The 21,610-nt window shown below is 39.9% G+C and overlaps 1 protein-coding gene and 1 long non-coding RNA gene across 4 annotated transcripts in view; one reads left to right on the forward strand and one right to left on the reverse strand.

Moving 5' to 3' along the window:
- Positions 1 to 21,610, reverse strand: part of zmat4a (zinc finger, matrin-type 4a) — a 135,567-nt gene that overhangs the window by 96,986 nt on the left and 16,971 nt on the right. For all 3 annotated transcript variants that reach the window (XM_020093573.2, XM_020093570.2, XM_020093572.2), the window contains exon 2: positions 16,653 to 16,754. In XM_020093573.2, the coding sequence (XP_019949132.1) occupies positions 16,653 to 16,754 (102 nt within the window). The remainder of the gene's footprint in view (positions 1 to 16,652; positions 16,755 to 21,610) is intronic.
- Positions 2,119 to 4,377, forward strand: LOC138407408 (uncharacterized). The gene is made up of 2 exons (XR_011240816.1): positions 2,119 to 3,912; positions 4,038 to 4,377. It is a non-coding gene; the product is annotated as an uncharacterized lncRNA (long non-coding RNA).

Raw genomic sequence — 21,610 nt, forward strand, 5'->3', positions numbered from 1 at the left:
AAATATAAGAGCATCCTATCAGCATCAGCAGTATTTTTATTGTTGATTGGCAAATGTTAATTTGTTACACAGTAAGCAAACGTGGAAAAGATTATCTGCAAATGCAAACATAATATGTTGCATGCTGTATACTTTTGTGATCATATTCATCAGCACAAACCAGGCAGACAGGGGGCTGCACATGTTGTTAGCGGTAGGAATATTAGCAGTAAGAATCAGTAATGACCAATCATGTGAACTTTTGTCGTCCCCTCTAAAAGCACTGGGAGAGAAGTTGAAGAGTCTTTGAGAGAGAGAAAACAACAATCTGCATGACTGACCTGAAGAAAAAAAAATAAACAGCCCAAAAAATGTCTAAGCATCACCACAAATATGCCAGTGTTAGAATTAAAAGTCCAGTGGGTAAGAAGTAGGTGAAAGGCAGAAATTGAATACAAATAATCCTAGTGATGTTTTCACTATTGTGTAATCATCAAAATTGTTCAAATGTTTGTTTTCTGTACCCTAATATGAGCCCTTTTTTATTTACATCAGTCCTTTCTACAGAGGCTGCTATGTTTTTTAACAGCAGCCCAGACTGGACAAACTAAATATGTCTTGATTTTTCATCACAACTGAAGGCTAGCACTCTTTCATGTTTGGAAGGGGGAGGGTGAGCTGGGAGGTATTCAGCTGCGACACTAAACACTGGATGATGGAGCAGCAGCTGCTAGAACATCGGCAGAGTTGGTTGTAGCCATTGAAACAATTGAGTTATAACTATGAATGTACATTCTGAATTAAACATTGAGCTGCCGAACTGGCAATTGGAAGCAAAAAATCCCTCCTATAAAATATCCATAAAGTTTTTACTATCATTGGCAGGCATGTAGAATAACATTCTCATGTGGTTACTCTGGTACCCATGACAGACAGTTAACTATGTGTATGTTCAGCAATCACATGAATCAACCATAATTAACAAGCCAGGCATACTTCTGTCCTCAGCATAGTGGAGAGCTTGTTAACTAGTTTTTATTCAGAAACAGCAACATGTTCACGCGCTGTGGTGACAATCTGTTAACTGTCAAAGCCACGGCTGAGAAACTTCCGCTCAGATGGTATCAACTGCCCAGGATTTCTTTTACAACATTAGACACCACAACTTTGATAAAAATAAGTCACACATCCAGAATCCCATACAGATTAGAATTTAACACAGAGACCTACATTGGGAATTAATAATGTTCATATGCTTCAACAACATAATTTAAGGAGGTAAAAAGCAGCTCAATGTTGCAGCAGAGACAACCAGGAAGTGGCACTGTATCAGTGTCTCATCCTATAGCTCATGAGAACCATGGAGGTCATGTTGGTTTATACTTTAGTAGAACTACTACTGTGCCCTAGTGTTACTTTCTTGCAACAAAGAGCCTCACTGTTTCCTGATCCAATATTCTTCTCTCTCTATTCAGAGCTGTGAGAACAGTTTGCTGCTTTTCATTTAAAGCTGTAAAACACCATGACACACTGATATAATGAGTAAGGCTGGTGACCGCATGCTAATTCCCAGTTCAATACAAATTGATTCACATCTCAGTTTGGATGCCTTTCAGCTGATGCCTCATTTTAAATACTCCTCGGGAGGAGGTATGGTATTGTAACTGTATACAGGAGGGATTTCAGGATGCCATCTGTCACTGCCACAGTGGGCAGACACCTAATTCAGTTTTGATGGTCTCCGGTTTTTTCTTCCATTTAGTCTTTTTCCTCTAGTCTGTATTTTCTTATTCACTACACAGGTCACATTTACTATATAAAAATAGTTCACTGTCGACTGTTTGGATGATTCAGACTTGGATTGTTAATACCGCAAATAGCCATGACACACTGCTAGTGTCTCTTGAAGTTGTTGGGACCTAAAATATACAACTCTATGAAAATGCAGTTTATTTTTTATTATTGTTTGAACCTGTAGCATGGGAGTATGGATACCATGTGTGGAATAATTTATACACATTTGGTATTTGATCACAACCACATAATAACAAAAATAATGATGCCAATTAAAGGATGTTTAAAATGAATGAAAAACTATATGTGAGATTTCAAACTAAACTTTCTTCTTGCTTGTATTTAATCACTATCATCAATAATATGTGGAAATAAATAATGTTACTGGATGTTTTGCCCTGGTTTCTGGAAAGGTCGAGATGAGTCATCCATCTTTATATACAGTCTATTGGCTGACCCTGTTGTATCACCAAAATGCACTGCCCTAATGTGACTTTTCAGACTAGAATCCAAACAGGTACTTTGAACAGCACCTCACCTATACTTGACTCCCAGCATTGGCTCTTGGTCAAGTATAGAATTTATCATAAGGCTCTTTTCTTTTCTGATAAATCTCTGAGCTTCTCTGCCTCCTTTGCTTTCCACATATCTCAGATCCTCCAATCAGCTTTAGTCACCCCGACTCTTTGGAACAGTTTCCTTTTTTCAATTTTCTGTAGACATAGTTCAATGGTATTTTATTTAATTCCTGTACTTCTATTCATCTTTTATTGTACAGTACTGTGGTCATCTCTCGTTGTTAAGTGCTTTATAAATAAACCTGACTTGGCATTATACTGTACTTGCCCAGAAGCACAACGAATCAACAGTGAAGCAGCATTTACAACACATCAAATCTAATTTAGCAGCTTTTAAAATAGATCTCTCTCAGTCTAAAACAGATTTCCTGTTGCTATTTAGAAATCTAAATTCAAAGGCTGCTGGGATCGTGTATTGACATGCAGCATCTTGTACACAGGAGATATGATTAATGACCAAGAGTCAGATGCTTTTAACCTGTGGTAAACGCCGGTGACATACAAACTGTCTCCTGAACAGCAGGGGAGCAGGAGATGCACTCAGCAGCTTCAGATCTCTTTCTCTTTTCATCCCTTTGGTTTGGAAAGAGCCTTATATGAGCAACACGAATAAACAAGAGGAAACACCTGAGATGATCTGTGCTGTATTCAAATTGTTTTAGAGGAAACTTTTATAAAAAATTGTCAACACTAGAAAATGAAGCATAAGAAATGAAGAGGACTAATGGAAGTGGCTGGGTGCAGGAGCATCAGTGGTTCTGCTGAGCCGAAGCTGGAATAGACATATCCATCAGCACAACCGACACTCTTCCTACTGGTGGCATTGGGAGAGGTCTAAAATATTATCCGCCACCTCTCATTTTAAATTATTTTATAACTTATGACTTATATTTGTCAGGTTAATATCTGCCAAACACTGGAAATAAGCCCCACTTCAGCTAGTTCAGCAATGGCAATCAAGCATAAAGCAATGCAGGATTTTATTCTCAGGACATGAAAAATCTTTATATTTCCCTATTCAGTGTCTGGATAGGCAGCATAACATCACCTCATCCCTTGTACAACAAATTTGGAAATTCAAATCATAATTTGATGGGTTTGTAATGTTTTCTTTTCTTTTTTCTAAAATTGAAGCCAAATCTTCTTTGTCTAGCAGATCAGGGAGGAAACCCTGAGACAGCTGACAAAACGCTGTCACAAAAGTAGGCCATGCAGTCAATCTTCAAAATCCCACTTAAAACACTGTATATTGACCACAAAGAAAATCCCTTGAGATCAAAGGCAACACGCCATCGGTTTTACACAACATCCCACATACGAAAGCACAAACACATCTACTCCACTGGCTTCCAGGGAAATTACATCATATGGATGTTTCCTCAGTGGCACGTTAACTTCAAACACAATGTCACCTGCAGGGCTACAGAAACATAACATCTTTCTCAGTGAATGCACAGGGCTACTTCTACCTGTCTATCCACGACCATACCATGAAATAGCTGCAGTTAAGCTCATTGGATATTTCTAGGAAATGGAGCACAGTCAGAAACATCTGTAAAGAGTAAATATATTATGATTCTGTGGGTGATTTCAGCACAATGTCTCCCCACTAGGCCTGAGGACTTTTCACTCCATTGGTTTTCTCTTTGACAGCTTCTCATATTATATCTCATTCCCATTCCCCAGAGTTGAGAGCTTTTGTTCTTCTTTCTATCACAAGATTTCAAGATGATTTCTCATCAAAGTCGAACTGACGAAAACCATGTGTGAACACTGCAACACAAAGTAAAAACTGCACTTCAGAGACCAGCCTTCGCAAACCACAAACTGAAGCCCAGAAAGTGTAGTGACTTTCTCACAAAAGACATATGTAAAATAGTTTCCCTTTTACTCAAGTGTTATCTTTTTTTTATTATTATTATTCCTGTATGATTTTTTTCCACTCTTTTAATTTGATCTGTTCCTTCAACCTTGATCTATCACACCACTGAGTACCTGGAAAAAATAAATTCATTACTAACTAGAATGGCACTCAGTAGAATGAAAACTTCTGCCAAGGGTGAAGAGTACCTTTTAACTTCAATCAAGCTGCACCAAATTGCACGCCCTCAAAAACATCAGTCATCTAAAGGTGCCTGATTGTTTTCACCAAGATTCATGCATATTCCAAGTAAAAACCTAAAAATCACAATGTTAAAGAAAGTGAAAGTACCAAAATTGAATGGGTCCTTTCTTGGCTTATATTCAACCTCTTCAACCAAGTTTCCTGGAAATCTATTAAATAGTTTTTTACGTAATTCTGCTGATAAACTAACAAACCAACCAACTAACAAATGTAATACAATACTGAGGTTCACAAGGAACCAGCCTCCACTTTGGAGATAGTTAGCTTTACTCCTGTGACTGCTGCCACCGCCTCCAAGAGACAATGATGTCTCAAATCGAAACCAGGTGAGTTAACATCATACTCTTGTAAGCAAAAAATATTAGCAGGCTAGCTAAGAAGACACAGCATGCAAATAAGAACATTTTGGAGTTCCTGTTAAGGGTCCACACTAGTTCTGGACCTGGACCTTGCTGACACAGCACAAGCCTGTTGTTTGTCTTTTGTTAAAAGAGTAAATCAGCAGTTTGTGTTTTTGTCAAATGAGTTGTTCAATGCCACTCTCATCTGTTGAGTACAAATGAAGATACAGGCCAAGGCTGATTAGCATAGCTTAACATAAAGATTGGAAACAAATACAAAATAGGCTTGTTTAGTGTATAAATAATTTTTTTTTTAAGTTCCCCTCCCGCATGAGCTAAGGGTTGTCAAAGACATACAGAAGTATGGTCTTTTATGACTGTATTCTTAATGACTATAATTTTTCTCACTAAATGCTTTTTGTGCACACATCCTCTGTATTTATGCACAGTAGCCTTAATGCATCGAATTATCCTAGCATGCAACAAAACAGTTTTTCTACACTACCAAGGGCAAGATGCTTAATGTTGAAAATCCAACTTGTTGTTTTGAATTTGTGCATCATGGAGCTGGAGGCACATTTGGGGAGGGAGCGGGGAGGGTGATATTGAAATTCAAACCCTGCCTGGGATTATGAGCTGAGTCACGGCGAAACTGTGAAAGAATTCAATCTGAGTGCGAGTGGAATCTGCATCTCACGCTCTTTTTAATTTGACATGCTTCATCGGCTAATCGCCTCCCTGTCACAAAGATTGCCGGTCGTTTTAAACTCGTTTTATCTTTCAAGAGCCGAAAGGAACGTTTCACCTATCTCTCTCTCTCTTTTCCTCTCTGTGCTCACCATAGTCATTTCTTAAAGGGGCGGACTAACAACTGATCTCTCAGGACTATATCTATTAATAACCCCTCTTTGATCCACTGTTTCCAGTGAGACACGCTCATAATTAAACTGTGTAAATGCTGCTGCATTAGAGTGAACTAAATAAAAAGGGCTAAGCATCTCAACGGTGCAGTTTTTGCTTACACAAGAAGCTCTGGGCCACTTTTCTTTGTGCCAACATGTTTGGAAGCATTTTAATTACCATCTTCTTGTGTGTGTTATTAGCACATAGTATGGAGACAGATTCCTGAGGAGGTTACAATTGTCTTTATTTTTCAATTTTAATTTTACAAGGACTCTTATAATGCAGTTTTACTTTTGATTATGTTTTTCATTCTGCTCTGATCACACTACAGACTCATTGGAACAGCACTTTCAGCCTCTTCAATTATCAGCAGGCACCATGATGATTCAGTCTCATTTCACTACTGTTGATTACTTTCTGTCAGCACAAGAAATGGCTAATATTTCCATCCCATTAACTCCCAAGCCTATAAAGATGACAGGGGATGATCAATGGGTGGAGCAAGGGCATCACTCTCGCAGACACAGACGGGAGTATCTGTAAACTCTCTGACCGAGCAGCTGCAACTGTAAGGAGAGGAGACCTCACTAGACTAATGACGCATGACAAGTGATTAGGAAGGGATCATAGAAATTAGTTTCTTTCTTTATCTGACAAACACATTAAACTCGTAAGAAACTATTATAGATATGCTGTAGCTGCTGCTAGTGAAAAGTAGCACGTTGCAGCAAAAATTCAAGAGTTCACCTTTAGAGCTTTCCTCACTTCATTCCTGAAAATGACCTCTTTGCATCTGTTTAAAGAGATCACATCTGGACCACGATGCGACTACGAGTACTCGTACTGAGCTACTGTGCTTCACTAATCCTCTGCTTCAAAAAAAAATCAATATTTGCAAAGGTCAAACAGAGCGGGCAGGGAGAGCACAGATTAGCTTGTCAATAGCTGACATACTCTCGTGCACCCAGAGGCTACAATCTGGTGATGAGCAGATGAAACCATGTGAGTGGAGAGGTGGGGGAAGTTCAGGGTTTTTAAAATGTTACGCTGATGACGTTCCAAGGTCAGCCTGAGATCAAATAAATAAATAAAATGAGTCAAAAGGTATATATGTTGTCCATATGTGCATGAAACACAGAACATAGTTCTATAATAGGACACCTTTGGAACCATTCATTAGTTTATATGATTGACCAGGTATCTGAAGTCGTTTTTTCTGTGTGCTGCTCTTATATGTTGCAGAAGCATGATACGAGAGGGAAACGGGGGACCAGCTTGTTCTCAGCACATTGAATCAAAATTTCAACCATCGAGTAATAAATCATCAACATATGTGCACAATTTCATGATGACTGAGAAATAATGCTAACATGGGTTTTTTATGTCTGTGCATGCAGACTGTGTATGCATTTTTCAGCTTTTTGTGCAGAGCAGACACTTTGTCTGGACCTGAATCTACGTCAGGTTTTATGCATCTTGTCCCTGCTGTCAGGAGAGAAAAAAAAAACCTTGGCTGGCTTATTTTTTTTGGACTGTTCGCACAGGCAATCGTGTGAAAGGACTCTAGGTAAATAAGATGAAACATAGTCTCCATGAATGAGAAGGGTGAATGTGTCTGAGCAGGGACAACAGATATATTGCTAAATTGTAGTTTAGAAACTTAAAACTAAGAGTAGCCAACATTAAAGTGGTCCTCCTACCAGCAATCATCAATATATCGACGGTAACTACAACTAAAAGACACTTATTGACATTAAAACTCTTAAAACTATACACTTTGGAATGCAAAACAAATAACCTATTAATGTAAAGTCATATTCAGTGATGCATCTATTTACTGTATTAATTTAATTGTATTGATTCTTTATTTAACCAGAATGCAACCTTTTGAGATGCAACAGCTTTTTTCTGCCCAGTAGTTATACACAATCACAATGTATGTGTGTTACTGATAATATCTTTAAGCCTCCAAGTTCCCAAACTTGCTTTTCTTTAGTATTTTCAGCATATTGCAGAATTTCCATCAGCATGTTTTATTTAATTAAATCTGTGCCAGAAATGTGCGTTATTGTTACCTTAGTGCAGTGGTTCTCAAGACACGCCCCCCTTTGGAGGAAGAAGAATCTCTGCCTCTTCCATGTTAGTGGATGGGACTAAATAAAATAAATAGAATTTCCTCAAAGGTGGTTTCTGTGATTTTAGGTAGTTCATATAACATTGTTGTATGTTCAAACGTTCATTTATGTGGTTAGTTTTATAAAGAAGAGGATTGGCTGGACTTTGCTACTGCAGCTTCATCCTCTGATTGCTGTAAATGATGTGATTGACGCCTGTCAGATGGCAGCGTATGCCTCAGGTATATTTTGGCTTCATTTCTGGATAATGGGAGGCAGTGGAGACACATGGCCCATCTTTATACACAGTCTATGAGGTCTACAACACTATTTTTTTTTATTTATTCAAAAGAAAAAGAACTTGTGCCAAAATTAATGCTCTATTTTCCTACTGAAGCTACCCAGTTTAAATGGTTGGCCTTTCTTACTTGCTGGATGTAACTTGGGTGAAACACTGGTTACCCAGGTATCTTGGCTAATAAGACAGCCTGCTCACCTTCCAACTACACAAATGTCACGGTCACAAATGAATTTATTTCAAAGATCACTGCCATTTCTATTTTTACTCTATCCACATCTCCCTCTTTGCAATTTGTATGTGCCCTTTAGCCAGCTTTCTCTCCAGTGAACTGTGTCCTCATCTCCGTTCATTTATGTTTAACACAACCAGTGATATTATCACTCTGCATCTGCATGTTTGCACGTTGCCCAGTGTGGATTTATATGATTTATGACTTACTTTTTCCCTTTAGACGAAAGAATGAACTGACGGCAACCACACAATTTGACCCTGAATGACACAAGGCGGTTCGACTGCATGATAATCTCAAGCAACATGCAAGTGTTGGAAACTGGGATGAGACAGTAATGCAGGGATCCTTCAGGGCAAATGGTATCATCAGAGCCAAGCACGGTTATCAGGCCCTGTGGACTAATGCTTCACGCATATTCAACAGCTCCATTTGACTGCTGAATGTGGAAATGCAGCAGACACAACATCCTGACCGAGGGTGAGACGATGGCTCACATCGGGGGGAGAGGCGGAAGAAGGCCTGGTTGCATCGGAGGACAGTAGAAAGCCATTTTCCTACTTGGTCGATTGTCTTGTGAAGTTAATGTCTATACACTAGGAATCTTCCTTAAATTGTCAACACACTCCAGACAACATGATAGGTAGTTGCAAATAGCAATTGCTTGATTTCATTTATAAGGTAAAAAGCCACAGGGAACTGATTAGTTGGCTAAACATCTGGTTAGACATAATTCAATATTGCTGCTATTTTCAGTTTTATTACCAAACAAGATTCATTAAATCATAATTTCAATTGAAAATAATCATTAGTTGCTGTTCAATCAATTTGCCAATTACGTTCTAAATTAGTTGAATGTCTATAAAATACCAAGAAAAGGTGATAAACGGCTGCGTCACAATATTCTTAAAGATTTTAAATTTACAGAAACTTGGTCATTTACATAACTAACAAAAAGTTGGTTACATTTATCAAATTTATTATTTCTAATGGATTAAAAAAAATTATTATTTAGGGGGCGCTATGGCCTTAATTGAAAGGGAAGAATTGGAATGAGAAATTGGGACAGAGGGTGGCGAAGACATTGAACAATGGACCGCGTCAGAACTAAACTATAGACTCCTTATACACTGTCTTAATATACTACCAATTGAGACAGAGTAGCAACATATTGCGACAATGTATTAGGAGTCTACTTTGATCCATACTATATATCAGCAACTTAACCTCAAGACGAACTAGCTGCTTTTTAAGGGTTTGTCAAGAATAAATGACCTATTCAGTAAGAATAAGAAATTGTTGAATAAATACCTCATACATATGTAGTGATGCTTAATGCAGATCTTATTGATCATTAACACATACAGTTATTACTCATGTATTAGTGGCTAACATTGTGTTCCCTAAACTAAAGTGTTACCTCAAATTGATTTTCCACTTGCAGTAAATGACTCGTTGAGTTGTGAGCCCTGGAGAACATGACTGCCACTAACTAAATCTAAAACTCATAACAGTGTGAGTGTTGCATTGTGTCATTATGTTTGATGCTGATTTAAAGGTTGTAACTGTATATCTGCTGAATTCCCACACCCCTTTACTCCTCCTGCAAACCAGCCCGGACAATTACTGTAGAGCCAGCAGCACCGACAAACCAGCATACCAAACAGTGACGTGCACACTCCTTTTTCAATGCAGCTGAGATAATGGAAACCAATTAGTGAAGACATGTAGTGGACAAAACGTACAGCAGCCAGAACAGCATAAGTCAGCCAAATACTGAACCCTGCGTGCAGCTGAATGCTGCTGTTACAGTCACTGTGGCTGGCTGCTGCTTCACCACAAGTCCCCAAGAAATTATGATTATGCTCCGAAACGTGAGCAGAAACATGATTTAATGCACTGAAAAAGTATACTCAATGCAGCTTTTGTTTTAATATGGGGGCATTTTGCATAAATGCTATGTAGAGCTGAAAACTACCAGCTGACAGGAACTGTCACTGGACGAGGGGAATGAGATTATTCTGAAGGAGATTGATGAAACTCTGCTAAAGGAAGGCTGCTGTGGTATGTATAGTGCACCCTTCTGAAATACAGAATTTTTAGGCTTTCACTCTTAAATAATTCAAAGACCTGGACAAAACATTGCCATACTGGCACAGTTTTTGTTTTTCTTTGGGACTAGGCAATGTCTCCTGTTGTTCTCATCCTGCACAGACACAGTCATCAGACACATCTTCCCCCTCCCTCTGCTGAGATGTGACCTTACCTCATTTTCCGTTTCCTGCCTCGGCCCGGCAGTAATGTGTTTGACAATCAGTCACTAGTGGCTCCATCAGTCCGTTTATAAACAAACATAATATAAAGTTAATTGCTGTAATGCAATACAAATTGTATTTACCACCGTGCCCGACGGCAGGTTGCTGACAGGCTTCTTTTTAATTTGCCAGAAACTGTCATAATGACAAATGTTGGTTCAACCAGTTCACATATGACCAAACCATCGATCCACCTTGATTTGATGGTGAGTTCTGCAAGGCGCCAATCATTATGTGTCAACTCTTCGAAGATGCGTTTAGAGAGGCTTGCCACGCATGATCAAATCTGGAAATCTAGGAGTCTGAGAGAATTTCAGCCAGTTCCAGCCAATCAGAGCGCAGGATGGTGTACGGCTGGTAACAGTGAATGTAGAGATGAGGTGCCCCCTGATATTTTACGCTGCACGTGTATAATCTGGGGAAATCAAGCAATAACCATGTGTGTGGGGACAGAGACACAAACTTGGTGCAGCTTTTACTAACTGCTTTGGGCTTGGACCGGTCCGGCACAGTTAGTTTTCTCTCTGGCTCGGTCGGGTCTGGATGAAAAATGCGACCAGAGCCGCTCTCCAGTCTTTAATACTGATGTCAACTGAGGCATGTCACTTCTCCTCAAGTTTGATGTGTTTTGGTGATTGAATGTATTTTGGAGTCTGGGGTTTCTCCTGGTGAAAACTTGTGTACTGTGTAGTTGGCAGTCAGTCGTATTATGAAAAACTGCGTGACTACAGATCAACAGTCACTGTGACAGTTGTGTAGAATGAACTTTGCAGAAAATAAGAGAAGCAGATGTAACATATTTAGTTGCTTTTAATAACTGCTTTATATTTGTTTGAAACCATTCCTCTACATTAGTATTCTATCAGTGCACATGCATCATAATTCCCATGACTTGCTAAATGACTACTACCCCCACTCCACTTTCTCTGTGAAGTAACACGCAGAGGAGACTCTCCGGCAGCACTCATATCAGGGCGGCCTGTCAAGAGAGGCTGCAGTGTACGACCAATCTAGTACACATGCAAAGAGACAGATGCATATATTAACATGAGCCACGCGAGTCTTTGAACCAGAGGCCACTCTGCAGAAGAGCGCTGGCTTTGATGTGTTCGAAAAGGAGAATCAATTATATCCCCGGTCGCTGCTATCACCAAAGGACTGCATAAACTTTGGAGTTTAAAGTTCCATTAAAAGCGATGTCCAAAAAATCTAAAGGGACACTAACTAGATCTTAGATGATCAGTCTGTCAACGGCATTTAAAATGAGGTGGAGTAGGAGGTCATAATGAACTTCACGGCTTAAGAACAGCTCCTTTGTTAAAAGAGTACATAAAGAGTACATGTTTTCAAACCAAGAGAGTTGAGAATAGCTTTCACAAGCTATGCAACTTCTCACATAGTGAGACTCAGTAATGTCCTGTGAGACACTGTTGGTCTGTGTCACTGCTACTGTAACCTCTTGAATCCCAACAGTCCAACAGCATGTCCACAAATCTCTAGTCTCATCCTAAATAACTCATACGTAGTGTAAGTCATATGGGCATTTCATCAAACTGTTTTTTTGGCCTCTATCTTGATCCTGGTTCATCCTGGTCAATGAAATACGTACGTCAACATGTGTCTGAGCCTTAAATTACACAACGATCTGTGATCAAACACATTGACACTGGTGTCGATATCGACTTTTGGCACTAAAATTATAAAAATCAGCTTTATGCTAGGCTGCCAACCTCCCCCGGCAACCCTCCTCCAATCTTGAAGCGCTGTACATTTTGTTTTGCACTCTAAGTATTTTTCAAATTTTGGCTCCAGAATGCACTCTTTACTTTTAGATCCTAATATCCCGAACTTACCTAGCTCAGCAGTGATACCCATACTGAGGATAGGCACAGGTCATGTCAAATATATCTAAGGACAACAGTTATAATTTTCCCTCCCTGCTTTGCTGAGCTTGATCCTTCCTTGGGTGACACACTTACAGCTCATGCTAAATATCAAAGCTGTGCATATTCTACACTCATATAAAACTCACCGCACAATCCCGGGGAGTGAAATGGGAATAAAGCTGCACCTCATCACGAGTGCTGGTCACAGATATCTGATGCCAATCAGACATAGATTCCTTCAAGGCCGGTACAGACTGAATCACAACACAGATTTCAGTATATTGAGACTTTTGTGAACAAAGTCTCTATCAAATCCTTTCTATAATTATTTTTTCTTCGAACAAACTATTGTGTTTACACTTTTGATGGAGGGCATTCTGTGCCAAATCCGTGGACAAACCCACATCAGCTGAAGTTCTATTCAACATCATTCAGCACAGGATTACAATTAGTAATCACTGAAAAAAAACATGTTTTGTCCAAAATCATAATCTACTTTACAGCCTCAGTATTCACCCAAGCACTGTTGATCTGTTGTTACTTTAAGGACTGGATCTTCAAACACAGGTCAAAAAGGAATGATTAAAGACAAATCTATGCAAACTAAATGGAACTGACTCATCTTCTTAAGTGCAAAAGAACAACCTCCTCCATCTGAAAGAAGTTTGCACATCCATTTTTTTTATTCTTGCTGTCGTCACTATGACCCAAACATGTCATGTTGCATTAGACCCTAACTGTTCTAAAAGAGAATCTAAATACGCACCATCTCCAGGAGGCAACAGGCGAAGTGCTGTATTCAGCACACACAATAACAAAATGAATATTTGATTTGGATTGGTACAGCCACTTCCTGTCTCTTGCAATGCCCTGAAGAAGAAGCAATTCTCCTGTTACCCATGGACAGTTACAACCACTGTAAATAGCACAAGGCCCTGCAGGAGTTTGGCTTGTTAAGAGCTGCAGATGAAAAGTTGACTCAAAGACAAAGCAACTTTAAACAAAGTGACAGTGTCGAGTAAAATTAAAACAACTTTATTTCTCTTTGATCAGATTCCACCTTCGCAGTGTCCTGTTCCCTGTTAGGAACAAAAATAGAAAATCAATAAAAAGGCAAAGTCAAACAGTTTTCTCTTCGACCATACAGCAACAACAGCCAGCTGCTCTGTGATGATACTTGAGAGTGGACTGCAGCGTTCATATGAGTTCTTTCATCTCTTGTTATCGTCGATGTCCGACAGCAGCCGGCCTCCACACTCAGTCTTATAACTGAGAGCGACAGTGAGTGAGAGGCAACATCTGCAGCATCACTACCTGACACGCCTCAGACAGGAGGAAACCAGCAGGCTGCTTCACTCACATTGTCCTTGAGATGGATGATAAAGTCAGGAGTATGACTTTAGAGTTCATACCTAGAGCCTTAGTGGTGTATATATAATAATAATAATAATACAACTTAATTTGCATAAAACCTTTCATACAACAAATGCAGCCAAAAGTCTTTTACATACAATATAGATGAAAATAAAATAATAATTATATATAATATAATATTATCCTAATTATAAGATGTACACATATACATATGAATTACTGCTGTTTTTTAATTGAAAAACCTATTTCAGATACAAGCCGTTTTCAGACCTGAACTGCGGAAAATGTCAGCAGAACTCTCCGGACATTCTCCGGAATTTGTCTTTCACACATGAACAGCGCAGTGGAAGATTCTCCACTCAGACGCGTTCATAACAACAAATACCTCCTGTGTGTCCAGGTGAGGGGGTGGTGCAGCATGCAGGAGGCAGGAAGTAACGTAATAATCCTGCTGCAGAGATCGCTTTTTGTTAACGGCACATCATCGGCCCTTATCACCAAAAGCTCTTGGATCTCGTTGTGTTTTCTAGTTGGCATCTCCTGCAACGTCTTATATGTGAATAGCACCTCTTTTTCATCCTGATATTGTCATATTTTTTCTGTTTTGCTGTTTTTCACTGCACCATCAAGGCACAAACTTTCTGCAAATCCTCTGAATTCTTACAACCTTTTCAAATCTGCATTGTTTAGTGTGAATGATGAAGATACTGTTTCTTTTCATCCTTGGTGATACTTGTGTGGGACTATCTGAACACAGCAATCAGGTGCAGAACATTATAATTGCACCAAAAAATCTGATTCTGGAGCAGATGTTTGTGGAGGGAACTAGACCCAATTTGAGATCTGAGTCTGACAAGCAACCAAGTCTAGTCTTCTTGATATTTGTCCAGATAGGAGGATATTGGATTTTAATAATGCAACTTATGCACTGACTTGAACCAGGGCAAAAAGAATTACAGGTCTGACAACATGCTAAGCAGTGAGGGTGGTGCTGAGGTAAGTACTTCCCCCTCTGAACAATCACAGTATGAACATTAAACCTACATGAGCACTGCCAAAAATCCAGCACATGTGGAGGAGGTTGTGGAGCAAAGAGTGGTGACAGCTCAGTGGAGTAACAGTCAGTACTTAGGAGGTTGTAGTGGTCCTATTCAACAGCTATGAATGAACCACTGATTATTGAGCATAAATGAAGCAGCTGGTAAATCCGGAGTATGCAAGTGCAATTCCAGTTCTCAGACGGGACTAATGATATTGTCCATAAGCTGCCAATGGTGTGAGAGTCCATCTTAATGCGCAGGGATGCAAAAAATCTTGACTTTATACCACACACAGACTTTTGTTCCCTGACTATAAGATTGTCTTCTTGCACATTCATGCACAGTTTCCGCCACCTCCGGGCTCCACCAACTCTTTTCATCCAATCACAACGAGTCTAGACTCGAGCCAATTACCTGTGAACTGTCAAAGATTAAAAAGTTCTCTCTCGCCTGTCATTCAGCTTCCGATTCTGCACGATGATCAATGACTGTCCCTCCTTCGCTTCACCTCTGGATATCAGGGTCATCTCCCTTCAACCATCCAACCAGAAGCCTTCATCAGACGTCTCAACTTCATGCTCTATTGCTCATCACCACCCCCACTGTCTAAGCCTTGTATCCGAAGACTGCTTCCATGGAGTTCGACTTCCTTCCAGGTTTAAGCACCAAAGTTTATTCCTCTTGCTCACAAACTTTATTATATTGAAATGTACTCGTTTTAACACATTTCTCTAGCTTTCCAAAGCACATTATTTAAAAACTGAAATATATTTTTCTCATCTCCAGGCTCACACATCACATCTACTGTGTTTAACCTGCAAAAAAGAAGCTTTAAAAAGCACCCATCATTTGGGTATGACATTCTGACCATTAAAAGCCAGTGTTTGCCCCACTCACTGAAAAAAGAGACAGCAGCTTTGTCCTCTCAGTGAAGCTGGGTGATTGTTGTAAACTTAACAGTGACATGCAGCTTAGAAAGCATAATGTGAAAATTAGAGTTTGGATTTTCCAGAAGGTGCATTTCTCATCTCTGGAAGAGGCACCCCCCCCTCCTACCCACTGAACACTCAGAGACAAAATGAACCTCCAGTTTTACAGCAAACAGCCAGAAAACACAGAGGTCCTGTCTGTGAGCTTTTTATTTGTATTACATTTGGCTGCTCACACAACTGGAATAGCTGCAATGTTTGCAGCATGTGTTTGCACAGTTCCAAATTTTGCAATGCACAGCGAGAGCTATGACAGCAGGGTGCCACACCATGCACATTGCAGAGTAGCCTTTAAGTGATGACTGATTTTTTTACTGCAGTTACACGAATTAGTCACAGAGAGAATGACAATGATATATAGGGCTTGGAATGCTACAAGACACCTTTGAGAGTTTTAGCAAATATACATGAACAAAACTTAAAATAGAAGCAGAAATCAGAACCCACAGCTCTTTTTTTTTGATTTCTTTGTATTCCACTGAGGTAAAGAGAAACAATAATAGGGTAAACTCAGGTGTGTTGTGTTTATTGAGTCTATCAGCTGCAGGGCTCAGGTGTAGAGATCAGCCTCGTGTCTCTGGGGGCAGAAACAAAACAGCGTGACCCCGAGCCTGTTATTAACTCTACAAGGGTGTAGAATATCAGAGTCAGGTAAAGTAATGTGAGGGGAGGGGGCGTGTTCACCTCATAATGGGCGACCCTCTGGGACTCGGAGATGAGCTGCGCGCTGCACACTTTGCAGTAGCTGTCTGTGAAAAGCCCTTGGTCCACCTCTGTTGACTTCATCTGGTGAAAGAGACAAATGCAGACATGATTACTGACATGAGGTACTTATTGATTTTTACTAAATTATTTTAAGAAAGCATGTTTCAGACAGCCTGAGACATGAACCGGTGCTAATTTGATTCCCTGGCCTAAAAAACTCTGGACTGGAGCAAACTCCCAAACTGAAAAACTGTTCGATTTTTTTATTGTATATAACTAAACTGCCAGATTTACTATTTACACCGAAAAGGATGCATTTTTGTTGTCCCTGTCATGCAGCCCTGCTTTGTGTGTCTTCAGGGAGCCAAGACAAACCAACCAAGTTGTAATAAAGCCAGTAAACAATAATCTCATTTCATACTTTCATTGCTGTTAATCAATATTTCATTACCCAAAGCTTTTGAGTTAGTGACAGATGCTGAGCAGCTTTTGTGAGCAATGACTCAGAAAGAAAACATTTAATATCAAACATCCCACCTTAAAACTTCAGTCACGCAGCCTTAAATTATATTTGGTATGAATAAATAACAGCAACAGATGATGCTGATGGGGTTTTCCCTGAAAATTCATTAAAATATATGAGTGAGGTCCCTGTTGCGTGAGAGACAGCTGCGAAAAGCTTTTATTTCTCTTTCCACCGGCCCAGCTGAGCCATCTCTGCTTTCTATTACTAATTCAGATCCAGCTTCCATTAGGGGCTCACATTTCATATTTGGAAGCAGTCAGGCTCAACTCATCCTCATTTACCGAGGCACGTACTGTACGTCTTCATTAGGAGCTGCAGGACAGATGAGACCTAAGATTTTGAGGCTTTACTGGAAAACCAAAGTCTCTCAAAATATTGAGATACAACAATGACAAATGTTTTGCTGTCCTTTCTCCACTTTCAAATACGAAGGATAACTTATTGCCGATTCAGGCAACAGAATCAAATTTATAAGACGATTACACTTTGTGGATATGTTATAATGCCAATTATACAGTGTTTTACAAAATCCAATGTGCATTTTAATCTAATCCCTTTATTTTAGTGTTATTATGACACAAAATGTTACCTGGCATGTACAGTACATGCCTGTAGTGGAATGATAGTCCTGTAAAGTCCAGTTACCCTACGTCCACTTTTTGGGGGACCTGTCCTTATAAGGGTGTTCACCTCTCCCCTTTCTATTGTACTTCGTGGGATAGTATATGTAACATTTTAGTCACTTAACTTTTTGTATGTTATCTTTTCTGCCATTGTGTTTTTAAGATTACTCATTAGTTGAGTTGTGCTATCTTATGCTAACCTATTTTTGAGGTTAATTAGGAGCTCCACATATGTGAAAACTGACTGGAGGATTGTTTTCCTTTGAAGACATTCATGGTCCTGCCTTTCCATCAAAAGAATCAAAACGCAGACTCCACCGGTTGCAGATACACCAAGAGAATGTTGACATGAGTTAGTGCCTCTGTTGTTATTTAGTGAAGTTAAATATATTGAGCGGAAAGGTGCACTGTGTATTTCCCACATCATCTCCCGATGACGTGTAAATAAATGATGAGTTCTGTGAGTTGCAACTTACAACACAGCAAATTGTTTTCTGCTCGGAGCTACAGGTACAGCTAAGCATAAATATTCTCATTTTATTAAAACATTATATAAGTAAATGTAATGTTGTCTTCATTATGAATGTAAAAGTTGAGGGAGAGAGAGAGACAGGAGAGTTAGGAGATGGTGTGCAGAAAGAGGCCTGGGCTGGATTCAAATGACTCCATGCCAGTAGCTATATTAATATTTTATTATAATATTATTATACAATGCTTTATAAACCAGGCAACAGCTGCCTAGTTTTTGTTATGGTTTGTGTTTAAATATGCCTTGATTTGATAATGACAAACACACGTAATGGGTGGGACATTTTATGACTTTAAGCTTTCCTTGTGGTTATGAGTTCTGCTATGAACATGCATCCTTTTACTGTGCTGTCATGAAATCTGACACATCACAGCCTATCCTTAATATGCTGCTGGTTTTCTGTAATTTACTCAATTACTCTATATTATTAACAAATGGATGATCTTCAAGTTGCAGACTTTCTTTTCATCTGTAGCGTAAATGTGATTTTTCCAGGACAGAGCTGTCTCAAGCACTTCTCCGACTGGGAAGGATAAAACCTGTCAGAGGCCCAGAGGGTTTGCAAACAAAAGTTAAAGAGGCAGAAGAGAAATATAATAAAAATCAGTCCTCTCCTCAGTTTCATAAAATGTAGTGTTGTATCCTGTTCATCTGCTACAGGACAAACAACATAAATGAGCAGCTTGGAGAGCTCCTTCAGCTTGTGCCAGTGTTGGGCCCACTGCTTGTTTCAGTGAGGGTGCACAGATGCTGGAGATGAATGATTAATCACCCTAAATTCATTTAAGATGGAGAAATATCAGCAGCATCACGAGGAGATGCACCGCCAAAAGCCTGGCTGAAAAAATTAAACTCAAATTTGGTTAAGTTCCACAGTTAGAGGATGGGTTCATTGCTAGTTGCTTCATTAAGTTTTAAGTTTGCATTTTTGCATCCGTTTCAGAAGGACTCGCCGTGAACCTGCAATGTGGAATAAACAGAAAAAGACAATAAACACTATGTTTCCCTCGTTTGTGTCTAAATATTATGCATTGTTGCTTTGGAGGCCGGGGCCCTTACAGATGTATCCACAGTCAGGATACGATCACTGAACCTCACTTTTGTCTGCATATAAAGTGAGTAATTGCTGAAGTTTACTTTACTGTTACTGCAGGGTCCTGAGCTCCAGAGGAGAGCAATCTATGAAGGAGTACAGATCACAAAATAAGTTTGTGTTTATTTATTTTATGTTTTTTGTCTATTTAATCTTTTACGATATCACTCTATCCACCTGGCTTATAGCTGTAAATCTGAGAACATGTCAACAATGCTACCCTGCTGCTGCCGAGTGGGGTTGGGCCGCTGAGGACAGTGGTACAACAAGAGAAAATACCAAATACGTGAATTACTACACATACAGTATGTTAGGCCTTTTATCTCCCCTCCTCCCCTGAAGTTCATGGCTCCCACAGTAACAGCAACACAGCATGTGGAGATTAAATAGCTTAGTGGAGGATGATTGACTGACCTTGTACTGGGGATGCAACTTAACTTAGTATCCCATTGTTAAGAGACTGACAGGAACATGCAGCAAAGAAAGACTTTAACACGTTCAAAGTCATTTAATGCAGACAAGGGAGAGCAAAAGATATACACAGTGATTCTACTTCAGCTTGTTTGAGTCTTTTCTCTCCTAACTCTGTTGGATGTGACAACCACTCAAACCACATTCAGAGGTGCTCTGGGACGCTATGTGGCCACATTCCTAAGCTGTATGAATAAAAATCCAATTTAAGGATGACTTACTGAGCTGATATGTCTGAGCCGCTATGGTTTAAACTCATTGTTACACTCCTAGTGTCGATATGTCAATAAGTTTGTAGCCACCACTACAATATCAACACTGATCAATACTTTACTTCAACAGGTCAAATCTTTCTTCATAGCTGCGAACATTTAATCATTCAGCCCCTCCTGACCAAGCTCCCCCTCTTTCTCTCTCTCTCTTGCTTGTACCAACACACAAACACAAACACACACACACACACACACACACACACACACAAACACACACACACACTGTCACTGGACACATCTATAAACTCAGACAGAATAAAAAGTGCATTAATTGGTCTTCATGAACACAAATGAAACATGTTTATTTGCATATTGACCTGGGAGGAGACACCCAATCCCACATTTCAATGCCAGATGTGAACAAACGTACTTAGCGCTGACCACTTGGGATCCGATTTCTCAGGATGTTAACATCAGGTGTGTACAGGTCCTTCAGCAGCGTTGCTGCATACTCACATCTTGTTGAGAATAAAACAAGTTAACAGTGACACCTTCTCCTTGTACCTAATCACGTCTTTCACCCAGCAGCACTGGACGAAAAGCAGCAACAGTCCTGTGGCGCTTGAAGAGGGTGAAGTACAGCTCTCCAGAGGGCAACCAACCACCGCTCACTGCCGCGATCACTTCTCTAAGCTAATGGATTTTACAGTCAGACACATTGCTATAATTGCAAGAGGTTGACTCTCTTCCAAATGAGATGCAGAGAAAAGAGTAATTTTCATCGAGCGTAATTGGATAAAGAAAGGCATCGAATCACAGAGCAATACAGGGGTTCTCTGACAATTCAATCCTCAATATCTGATGTCAGTACAGCAGTTCTCTCTCTGAACACCACGGTGAGCTCATTATAGAAGCTGTACCGACATTTTGGTGAAGGAGAAATACAAGGAGAAGTCAGAGAGGAAATAATGCAGCAAGCATCGTGTTGATGATCAAATTAGCAGGAAGCCAGCTTGTTTCTCACACCTAGTCAACAGTATTTACCGTCTGCCTTTGACTATGACGTGCCCCCAGCAAATCAGATGAGGCGAACAGTGTGGGGCCGGGTGCCCGAGTGTGGGGAGGGAAAAAAATGAAAAAGCTGATGAAAACAGTGGGAGGGAAAGTGTGCAGAGATGAAAGGGAGGTCACAGTAGAGACTGCCCAGCAGATGTTACAGCTATAGAAGGTCAGTTGTAATTCGTTAGGGAGTGCATTAAGCTGGGTAGCTGGATGAATGCCAGTGCAGACAAGCTGGACTCATACCGGCCTTTCCAGTGGGTGTCCCTTTGGCAGAGGACAGTTCAGATGCTGATCGTTAGACCCAGGGCACAACTTCTGTCATGACACCAGAACACTGGCTTTAATATCCATGCCATGTTCAGAACAAGAGATATTTTAAACTCTAAAGTCTATTTTCTTCACGTTGTCTCTCACACAAAGA

Source organism: Paralichthys olivaceus, chromosome 4 (genome assembly GCF_024713975.1).
Source record: "Paralichthys olivaceus isolate ysfri-2021 chromosome 4, ASM2471397v2, whole genome shotgun sequence".
NCBI classification, from domain to species: Eukaryota; Metazoa; Chordata; class Actinopteri; order Pleuronectiformes; family Paralichthyidae; genus Paralichthys; species Paralichthys olivaceus.